Source organism: Carcharodon carcharias, unplaced genomic scaffold (genome assembly GCF_017639515.1).
Source record: "Carcharodon carcharias isolate sCarCar2 unplaced genomic scaffold, sCarCar2.pri scaffold_1140_ctg1, whole genome shotgun sequence".
Lineage (NCBI taxonomy): Eukaryota > Metazoa > Chordata > Chondrichthyes > Lamniformes > Lamnidae > Carcharodon > Carcharodon carcharias.
In genome coordinates, this window is record NW_024470998.1 from 1 (window position 1) to 11,248 (window position 11,248).

At 60.5% G+C, this 11,248-nt stretch overlaps 1 protein-coding gene across 1 annotated transcript; it reads left to right on the forward strand.

Annotated features, from left to right (window-relative positions):
• Positions 1-1,836: 1,836 nt before the first annotated feature.
• Positions 1,837-4,399, forward strand: cdca3 (cell division cycle associated 3; the record flags this gene model as incomplete). The annotated part of the gene is made up of 4 exons (XM_041182584.1): positions 1,837-1,983; positions 2,390-2,528; positions 3,714-4,046; positions 4,281-4,399. Coding segments are annotated over exons 1-4 (714 nt in total), but the record flags the coding sequence as incomplete, so codon positions are not given.
• Positions 4,400-11,248: the final 6,849 nt, after the last annotated feature.

The following is an 11,248-nucleotide window of genomic DNA, read 5'->3' on the forward strand; positions in this document are numbered from 1 at the left end:
TGGGGGGGGGGGGGTGGCCCTGTCTAGCCCTGACTGGGCTCGTAGCCGCTGGTAGTTTAGAAGAGTGAGAGGCGGCTGGGTTAAAACGCCTACAATCCCGAGGGTGGGCGTGGTGTGGAGGCTGTTTCCTCTTGTGGGTGAGTCTAGAACGTAGAGGGGGGGAGTCCCTTTAAGAGCGAGGCGAGGAGAGTTGGTTTACCGAGGCTGGTGAGTTGTTGGGACTCTCGCGCCCTGAAGAGGTGGTGGAAGCAGAGTCTTGTTAAGACGGAGGCGGATAGAATCTTGAGTTGCCCCTTGAGAAGGTGGGGGTGCACTGCCTTTTTGAACCATCGCAGTCTCCTGTGTGGTGTAGGTACACCCACGGCGCTGTTAGGGAGGGAGTTCCAGGATTTTGTCCCCTGTGTGGTGTAGGTACACCCACGGCGCTGTTAGGGAGGGAGTTCCAGGATTTTGCGCCCTGTGTGGTGTAGGTACACCCACAGCGCTGTTAGGGAGGGAGTTCCAGGATTGTGTCCGTGTGGTGTAGGTACACCCACGGTGCTGTTAGGGAGGGAGTTCCAGGATTTTGTCCCCTGTGTGGTGTAGGTACACCCACGGCGCTGTTAGGGAGGGAGTTCCAGGATTTTGTCCCGTGTGGTGTCGGTACACCCACGGCGCTGTTAGGGAGGGAGTTCCAGGATTTTGTCCCGTGTGGTGTAGGTACACCCACGGTGCTGTTAGGGAGGGAGTTCCAGGATTGTGTCCGTGTGGTGTAGGTACACCCACGGCGCTGTTAGGGAGGGAGTTCCAGGATTTTGTCCCCTGTGTGGTGTAGGTACACCCACGGCGCTGGTAGGGAGGGAGTTCCAGGATTTTGTCCGTGTGGTGTGCGTACACCCACAGCGCTGTTAGGGAGGGAGTTCCAGGATTTTGTGCCCTGTGTGGTGTAGGTACTCCCACGGTGCTGTTAGGGCGGGAGTTCCAGGATTTTGTCCCGTCTGGTGTAGGTACACCCACGGTGCTGTTGGGGAGGGAGTTCCAGGATTTTGTCCCGTGTGGTGTAGGTACACCCACGGCGCTGTTAGGGAGGAAGCATTTATTATCAGGAAGGTAAGGTCCAAAGATATCGGGAAACAATGGGAATTTTCACTCAAAGGGGAAACATGTATAAAGGAGTGAAGGCTGTGTGTAAAGGAAGGCATTTAAGATCTAAGAAGTGTGGAAAAAACCTTCAGCATCCAGTTGCTGTCTTCAAAGGACTGAAGTTGAGCAAACTTGCTTTTAAGTCACCTTATTCAGAGTATCAAGTTTCTTTGTCTAGGCCTTTTAAAATCTGCGTGTTGGATTGTTACCTTAGCAAAAGTGTAACTGGGAGTTAGATTGATTGGGGGATTTAGAAGTTATTCGTAGATCTATGTATATATTTCAAAATCGTTTCTCTTATTGATAAACGTTTAATTTAGATTTATTTAAAAACCCGCAAGATTTGGTGGTCTCTTTACTACCGAAGTCAAGGCCACGCGTCTCGAAATTTATCCGGATTGAAAATTGGTTGTGACAGTTGTTTCCAGCCGAGAGCTCCTCCAGCACAGCCTCGCTCCCCAGATTGCTCAAGTCTCCCTCTGGGATTTGAACAGCTCAGCCTTTACCATCTGATGCGTCAGTACTTGGTGGTGTTGACAACCCCACAGCATGCTCTTCTCGTGTGGTAGAAATAGTTGTTGCCTTTTTGAGATTTTCGGATTCTGACCTTGTCTCGCTGCCCACGGCCTTGAGATATTCGTGTTTTCTCCCAGACGTTTCCCTGCCTCGCTCTTTCTCACCCTCAGTAATGCCCTCCGTGTTGCCCCAGGTCCATCACTTGGAGAGGAGGGGTAGCAGATGATGGGTACCTCGGGAAGCACCTGCGTGGAGACCCCAGTGAGAGTCGCGTACAACAGGCACCTCAGCAATGCACTCGACCCCCGCTCGCCGAGCACTGGCATCCTGCGGACTCCCATCGAGGTACGTGAACCGACCAACCCGCACGCCCATTCAGCCCCCTCCTCGAGCCTGTGACACAGGAACAGGAGGAGGCCCCATTCAGCCCCTCTCGAGCCTGTTACACAGGAACAGGAGGAGGCCCATTCAGCCCCTCTCGAGCCTGTTAAACAGGAACAGGAGGAGTCCATTCGGCCCCTCTCAAGCCTGTTTTAGAGGAACAGGAGGAGTCCATTCGGCCCCTCTCGAGCCTGTTACACAGGAACAGGAGGAGGCCCATTCAGCCCCTCTCGAGCCTGTTACACAGGAACAGGAGGAGGCCCATTCAGCCCCTCTCGAGCCTGTTACACAGGAACAAGAGGAGAGCCCATTCAGCCCTCGGGATCGCGTTGCCACCTTCACTCACTCCTTGCCTCCTCTTTGACTCCAGGTGCTGTCCAGTCCGAGCCCCGGGGTCCCGGAGGCTGACTCTGAAGAGGAGGTGGACATGGAGAAACCATCAGGACCACTGGACCCTCGCTCGCCGACTCCAGGAGTGACTCGCACGCCCCTCAAACTCACCGTGACCGGTGGGTTGCCGGAGGGGTTGGTGGGGAGGTGGGGTGGGTAGCACGAGCCTGGTGGGGGGGAGGGGCAGGTGCAGATGAAGCCCACCAAACGCCCCTGCCTGCGGGTGGGGGGGGCCAATGCTGCTCGCTAACCCGGCGCAGGTCGGGGATGGAGCATGCCGACCCGTCAGCTGAGGGAGGACGCTACCTGGTCATCAGCAGGAGGTCACCTCACCCGTGTTTGACCCGATGACGCGGAACCTCCTAGGGGGTCCGGAGTCGACGTCGAAGACCCCCCAGGGCAACTCCCTCCCGCCCGTATACCGTTGCGCCTCCTCCTCGGCTGGGTCTGTGTCTGCCGGTGGGACAGGACACACCAGAGGGTTGTGTTGGTGACCCTGGGACACTGGCTAGAAGGTATGATTCGTCGAGGATGTCTTCGTCGGGCTGTCGCTTGACCAGTCTGTGAGACAGCTCTCCCCGATTGCGGCACGAGCCCCCAGGTGTCAGTGAGGAGGACTTGGCAGGGTCAACAGGGCTGCGATTGCTGTTGTCGTTGCCTAGGTGCGGGGTGGTCTGTCCGGTTTCATTCTTAGTCCGGCTGCAGCTCGGTAACACTGAGTCACTTGCTCAGTCACTTTCTCAGTCAACCTTCTCATTGCTGTTGGCCGCTGGCATCGAAATTCCGGTGTGAATTGTATACCCGGCCTGCAAGCGTATTCACTCTGCCAGGGGTCAGTGGACAGGGATGGGGAGCAGGAACCCGGGCTGATTCACTACCCCCCTCCCTAACCCAGGGGTCAGTGGACAGGGATCGGGAGCAGGAACCCGGGCTGATTCACCCACCCTCCCTAACCCAGGGGGTCAGCGGACAGGGATCGGGAGCAGGAACCCGGGCTGATTCACCCCCCTCTCCCTAACCCAGGGGTCAGTGGACAGGGATCGGGAGCAGGAATCAGGGCTGATTCACCCTCCTCCATACCCAGGGGGTCAGTAGACAGGGATCGGGAGCAGGAACCCGGGCTGATTCACACCCCCTCCTCCCTAACCCAGGGGGTCAGTGGACAGGGATGGGGAGCAGGAACCCGGGCTGATTCACCCCCCTCCCTAACCCAGGGGGTCAGTGGACAGGGATGGGGAGCAGGAACCCGGGCTGATTCTCTGCTTCTGTTTCCACCCGCCCCCCCAACCCCTTTCCCCTTACAGACAAGTTGAGCCAGCTGGTGAGACAACTGAGCGGCGTCTTCATCAGCCAGGAGCCTGAGGGAGAGGCCTCGGAGGGTGGAGGCGAGGAGGAGGAGGAGGAGGAAGAGGGGAGCGACGCCTCGGAGCTGCCCGTGGACGAGCTGCTGGACTGCGAGGAGGAGGAGGATGGACAGGCGGAGGAGATGGGGGTCCCCCTGGCCTCCGAACCCAAGGCAGACCCCACCAAGGAGACCCCGCCCACCCCGAAGGGACTGGCAGCTGCTGCTGTTGCCGCCGCCGAGGGAACTCCTCAGCAAGGCTGCTCCCATCCCCGCAGCCTGCTGCCACAGCCAGGTCAGTGAGCCGTCGCCTCCCTCGGGGTAAAGGGGTGTCGGCTTGTCGGTCGAGTGGGCGCGATCGGCGGGGGGTGGGGGGGGTCGTTAAACAGGTGCAGATGAAACCCGGGATCGAGGGGGTGATTCTGGGGTTGCTAAAGCGGCGGTGCCAAGACGTACTCTTACTTTTCTCCCCGTCTCTCCCCACCAACCCCACCCCCAACCCCCTCTCCCCCTACGATCTCCTCTACAGGCCCCCAGGTCACGAAGTGGAAACAGGCGAAGGCGGCGTTGCTACCTGGGACCAGACGCTCTCCTCTGCGGCTCCTGAGGGACGATAACTCTCCCAGCTCCGTGCTGGCGCGTCGACAGGTACAGAACAGCCACCTTCGCGACAGGGAAACCCCTGCCCCAGGTTCCCTGATCCCGATCCCTGTCCGCTGACCTCCTGGGTTAGGGAGGGGGTGAATCAGCCCGGGTTCCTGCTCCCGATCCCTGTCCGCTGACCCCTGGGTTAGGGAGGGTGGGTGAATCAGCCCAGGTTCCTGCTCCCGATCCCTGTCCACTGACCCCCTAGGTTAGGGAGGGGTGTGAATCTGCCCGGGTTCCCTGCTCCCCATCCCTGTCCACTGACCCCTGCTTAGGGAGGGGGGTGAATCAGCAAGAGTTCCTGTTCCCCATCCCTGTCTACTGACCCCTGGGTTAGGGATGGGGGTGAATCAGCCCGGGTTCCTGCTCCCGATCCCTGTCCACTGACCCCCTGGGTTAGGGAGGGGTGTGAATCTGCCCGGGTTCCCTGCTCCCCATCCCTGTCCACTGACCCCTGCTTAGGGAGGGGGTGAATCAGCAAGAGTTCCTGTTCCCCATCCCTGTCTACTGACCCCTGGGTTAGGGATGGGGGTGAATCAGCCCGGGTTCCTGCTCCCGATTCCTGTCCACTGACCCCTTGGTTAGGGAGGGGGGTGAATCAGCCCGGGTTCTTGCTCCCGAACCCTGTCCACTGACCCCTAGGTTAGGGAGGGTGGGTGAATCAGCCCAGGTTCCTGCTCCCGATCCCTGTCCGCTGACCGCCTGGTTTAGGGAGGGGGGTGAATCAGCCCGGGTTCCTGCTCCCGATCCCTGTCCGCTGACCGCCTGGTTTAGGGAGGGGGGTGAATCAGCCCGGGTTCCTGCTCCCGATCCCTGTCCGCTGACCGCCTGGTTTAGGGTGGGGGGTGAATCAGCCCGGGTTCCTGCTCCCGATTCCTATCCACTGACCCCCTGGGTTAGGGAGGGGGCTTAATCAGCCCGGGTTCCTGCTCCCCATCCCTATCCACTGACCCCCTGGATTAGGGAGGGTGGGTGAATCAGCCCATGTTCTTGCTCCCGAACCCTGTCTACTGACCCCTGGGTTAGGGAGGGGGGTGAATCAGCCTGGGTTCCTGCTCCCGATCCCTGTCCACTGACCCCTGGGTTAGGGAGGTGGGTGAATCAGCCCGGGTTTCTGCTCCCGATCCCTGTCCACTGACCCCTGGGTTAGGGAGGTGGGTGAATCAGCCCGGGTTCCTGCTCCCCATCCCTGTCCACTGACCCCTGGATTAGGGAGGGTGGGTGAATCAGCCCGGGTTCCTGCTCCCGATCCTTGTCCACTGACACCCTGGATTAGGGAGGGGGGTGAATCAGCCCGGGTTTCTGCTCCCGATCCCTGTCCACTGACCCCTGGGTTTGGGAGGGGGGTGGGGGAATCAGCCCAGGTTCCTGCTCCCGATCCCTGTCCACTGACCCCCTGGATTAGGGAGGGTGGGTGAATCAGCCCGGGTTCTTGCTCCTGCTCCCTGTCTACTGACCCCTGGGTTAAGGAGGGGGGTGAATCAGCCCTGGTTCCTGCTCCCGATCCCTGTCCACTGACCCCCTGGGTTAGGGAGGGGTGTGAATCAGCCCGGGTTCCTGCTCCCGATCCCTGTCCACTGACCCCTGGGTTAGGGAGGGGGGTGAATCAGCCCGGGTTCCTGCTCCCGATCCCTGTCCACTGACCCCTGGTTAGGGAGGGGGTGAATCAGCCTGGGTTCCTGCTCCCCATCCCTGTCCACTGACCCCTGGGTTAGGGATGGGGGTGAATCAGCCTGGGTTCCTGCTCCTGATCCCTGTCTACTGACCCCTGGTTTAGGGAGGGTGGGTGAATCAGCCTGGGTTGCTGCTCCCGATTCCTATCCACTGACCCCCTGGGTTAGGGATGGGGGTGAATCAGCCCGGGTTCCTGTTCCCCATCCCTGTCCACTGACCCCTGCTTAGGGAGGGGGGTGAATCAGCCCGGGTTCCTGCTCCCCATCCCTGTCTACTGACCCCTGGGTTAGGGATGGGGGTGAATCAGCCTGGGTTCCTGCTCCCGATCCCTGTCCACTGACCCCTGCTTAGGGAGGGGGGTGAATCAGCCCGGGTTCCTGCTCCCCATCCCTGTCCACTGACCCCTGGGTTAGGGATGGGGGTGAATCAGCCTGGGTTCCTGCTCCTGATCCCTGTCTACTGACCCCTGGGTTAGGGAGGGTGGGTGAATCAGCCCGGGATCCTGCTCCCGATTCCTGTCCACTGACCCCTGGGTTAGGGAGGGTGGATGAATCAGCCCGGGTTCCTGCTCCCGATCCCTGTCCACTGACCCCTGGGTTAGGGAGGGTGGGTGAATCATCCCTAGTTCCTGTTCCCGATCCCTGTCCACTGACCCCTGGGTTAGGGAGGGTGGGTGAATCAGCCCGAGGTCCTGTTCCCGATCCCTGTCCACTGACCGCCTGGTTTAGGGAGGGGGGTGAATCAGCCCGGGTTCCTGCTCCCGATTCCTATCCACTGACCCCCTGGGTTAGGGAGGGGGGTGAATCAGCCCGGGTTCCTGCTCCCGATCCCTGTCCACTGACCCCCTGGATTAGGGAGGGTGGGTGAATCAGCCCGGGTTCCTGCTCCCGATCCCTGTCTACTGACCCCCTGAGTTAGGGAGGGGGGTGAATCAGCCCGGGTTCCTGCTGCCGATCCCTGTCCACTGACCCCTTGGGTTATGGAGTGTGGGTGAATCAGCCCGGGTTCTTGCTCCCCATCCCTGTCCACTGACCCCCTGCGTTAGGGAGGTGGGTGAATCAGCTCGGGTTCCTGCTCCCCATCCCTGTCCACTGACCCCTGGGTTAGGGAGGGTGGGTGAATCAGCCCGGGTTCCTGCTCCCCATCCCTGTCCACTGACCCCTGGGTTAGGGAGGGGGGTGTGAATCAGCCCGGGTTCCTGCTCCCCATCCCTGTCCACTGACCCCTGGGTTAGGGAGGGGGGTGGGGGAATCAGCCCGGGTTCCTGCTCCCGATCCCTGTCCACTGACCCCTGGGTTAGGGAGGGGGGGAATCAGCCCGGGTTCCTGCTCCCGATCCCTGTCCACTGACCCCTGGGTTAGGGAGGGGGGTGGGGGAATCAGCCCGGGTTCCTGCTCCCGATCCCTGTCCACTGACCCCTGGGTTAGGGGAGGGGGGTGGGTGAATCAGCCCGGGTTCCTGCTCCCAATCCCTGTCCACTGACCCCTGGGTTAGGGAGGGGAGTGAATCCGCCCGGGTTCCTGCTCCAGATCCCTGTCCACTGACCCCCTGGGTTAGGGAGGGTGGGTGAATCAGCCCGGGTTCCTGCTCCCGATCCCTGTCCACTGACCCCTGGGTTAGGGAGGGTGGGTGAATCAGCCCGGGTTCCTGCTCCCCATCCCTGTCCACTGACCCCTGGGTTAGGGAGGTGGGGGTGAATCAGCCCGGGTTCCTGCTCCCGATCCCTGTCCACTGACCCCTGGGTTAGGGAGGGGAGTGAATCAGCCCGGGTTCCTGCTCCCGATCCCTGTCCACTGACCCCCTGGGTTAGGGAGGGTGGGTGAATCAGCCCGGGTTCCTGCTCCCCATCCCTGTCCACTGACCCCTGGGTTAGGGAGGAGGAGGTGAATCAGCCCGGGTTCCTGCTCCCGATCCCTGTCCACTGACCCCCTGGGTTAGGGAGGGGGGTGAATCAGCCCGGGTTCCTGCTCCCCATCCCTGTCCACTGTCCCCTGGATTAGGGAGGGGTGGGTGAATCAGCCCGGGTTCCTGCTCCCGATCCCTGTCCACTGACCCCTGGGTTAGGGAGGGTGGGTGAATCAGCCCGGGTTCCTGCTCCCGATCCCTGTCCGCTGACCGCCTGGTTTAGTGAGGGTGTGAATCAGCATGTGTTCCTGCTCCCGATCCCTGTCCACTGACCCCTGGGTTAGGGAGGGGGGTGAATCAGCCCGGGTTCCTGCTCCCCATCCCTGTCCACTGACCCCTGGGTTAGGGAGGGGGTGAATCAGCCCGGGTTCCTTCTCCCGATCCCTATCCACTGACCCCCTGGGTTAGGGAGGGGGGTGAATCAGCCCGGGTTCCTGCTCCCGATCCCTGTCCCACTGTCCCCTGGATTAGGGATGGGGGTGAATCAGCCCGGGTTCCTGCTCCCGATCCCTGTCCGCTGACCCCCTGGATTAGGGAGGGGGGTGAATCAGCCCGGGTTCCTGCTCCCGATCCCTGTCCACTGACCCCCTGGGTTAGGGAGGAGGAGGTGAATCAGCCCGGGTTCCTGCTCCCGATCCGTGTTCCCTGACCCCTGGGTTAGGGATTGGGGTGAATGAGCCCGGATTCCTGCTCCCGATCCCTGTCCACTGACGCTTGGGTTTGGGAGGGAGGTGAATCAGCCTGGGTTCCTGCTCCAGATCCCTGTCCACTGACCCCTGGGTTAGGGAGGGGGGTGAATCAGCCCAGGTTCCTGCTCCCGATCCCTGTCCACTGACCCCCTGGGTTAGGGAGGGGGTGAATCAGCCCGGGTTCCTGCTCCTGATTCCTGTCCACTGACCCCTGGGTTAGGGAGGGGGTGAATCAGCCCGGGTTCCTGCTCCCGATCCTTGTCCACTGACCCCGGGGTTAGGGAGGGAGGTGAATCAGCCTGGGTTCCTGCACCCCATCCCTGTCCACTGACCCCCTGGGTTAGGGAGGGGGGTGAATCAACCCGGGTTCCTGCTCCCGATCCCTGTCCACTGACCCCTGGGTTAGGGAGGGGGGTTGTGAATCAGCCCTGGTTCCTGCTCCCAATCCCTGTCCACTGACCCCTGGGTTAGGGAGGGGGGTGAATCAGCCCAGGTTCCTGCTGCCGATCCCTGTCCGCTGACCGCCTGTTTTAGGGAGGGGGGTGAATTAGCCCAGGTTCCTGCACCCGATCCCTATCCACTGACCCCCTGGGTTAGGGAGGTGGGTGAATCAGCCCGGGTTCCTGCTCCCGATCCCTGTCCGCTGACCCCTGGGTTAAGGAGGTTGGTGGGGGGGGCGGTGAATCAGCCCGGGTTCCTGCTCCCGCTCCCTGTCCACTGACCCCTGGGTTAAGGAGGGGCGCGGGGGTGGGGGTGAATCTGCCCAGTGAGGAGAGGGATTATAAATTTGCAGAATGGGCAATTGGTGAAAGAACTGTGACAGCACGTTACCCACAGCAACGTCGGTATCTCTCAGCTGCCTGAAATGGCTGATCAAGCAACTAGGTTTCATCTGCGGGAATAAGAGTGAAACCGGACAGAGCACCCGGTGAAACTAACTCGCCAGAAAGGCCAATGTCCCACCCAGCTCCGCCGTCCCCTGCCAAGTCCTCCTTTCCTACTCCTGGAGGCTTCTTCCGACATCGGGGAGAGCTGTCTGACAGACCGGTCAAGCAGCAGCCTGACATCGTCACACTCGCGGAATCATACCTTCTAGCCAGTGTCCCAGGCGTCACCATCACCACCCTCTGGTCTGTCCTGTCCTACCGGCAGCCACAGATCCAGCAGAGGTGGAGGTGCAGCGGTATACAGGCGGGGGGGAGATGCCCTGGGAGTCCTCGACATCACCTCCAGGCCCCGTGACGTCTCGGGTCAAACATGGGCAGGGAAACTCCTGCCGATTGCCACGCCCCGCCCTCCCTCAGCTGGTAGATCAGCGCTCCCCCGCGTTCAATGCCGCTTGGAGGAAACTCGGAGGGTGGCAAGGGTGCAGAGCGGGTGGGGGGACAACTTCAATGTCCACCACCAAGAGTGGCTCGGTTGCACCAGTACTGACCGAGCTGGCCGAGCCCCGAAGGGCGTAGCTGCTAGACCGGGTCTGCGGCAGGTGGTGAGGGAACCAACGAGAAGGGGGAAAAGCATACCTGACCTCATCCTCGCCCACCTGCCTGCTGCAGATGCATCTGCCCCATGACAGTATCGGTAAGAGTGACCACCGCACAGTCCTCGTGGAGACAAAGTCCTGCCTTCGCATTGAGAATAACCTCCATCGCTGTGAGAGTGTGTGTGTGAAAGTGTGTGTGTGTGTGAGACTGTGTTACACCGGGGTCCCTGGGAGTGAGTGAGGTGGATCGTGTTGATGTGTGTGTGTGTGAGTGAGACTGTGTTACACCGGGGTGTGTGTGTGTGTGAGACTGTGTTACATCGGGGTTCCTGGGAGTGAGTGAGGTGGATCGTGTTGATGTGTGTGTGTTTGTGAGAGACTGTGTTACATCGGGGACCCTGGGAGTGAGTGAGGTGGATCGTGTTGATGTGTGTGTGAGGGAGACTGTTACACCGGGGTTCCTGGGAGTGAGTGAGATGGATCGTGTTGGTGTGTGTGTGGGTGTGTGTGTGTGAGGGAGACTGTGTTACACCGGGGTTCCTGGGAGTGAGTGAGGTGGATCGTGTTGATGTGTGTGTGAGGGAGACTGTGTTACACCGGAGTCCCTGGGAGTGAGTGAGGTGGATAGTGTTGATGTGTGTGTGTTTGTGTGAGGGAGACTGTGTTACACCGGAGTCCCTGGGAGTGAGTGAGGTGGATCATGCTGATGTGTGTGTGTGTGTGCATGTGAGAATGTGTTACACCGGGTCCCTGGACGTGAGTAAGGTGGATCGTGTTATGTGTGTGAGGGAGACTGTGTTACACCGGGGTCCCTGGGAGTGAGTGAGGTGGATCGTGTTGATGTGTGTGAGGGAGACTGTGTTACACCGGGGTTCCTGGGAGTGAGTGAGGTTGATCGTGTTGTTGTGGGTGTGATTGAGGGAGACTGTATTACACCGGGGTTCCTGGGAGTGAGTGAGGTGGATCGTGTTGATGTGTGTGTGTGTGTGAGTGAGACTGTTACACCGGGGTGTGTGTGTGTGAGACTGTGTTACACCGGGGTTCCTGGGAGTGAGTGAGGTGGATCGTGTTGATGTGTGTGTGTGTGTGCATGTGAGAGTG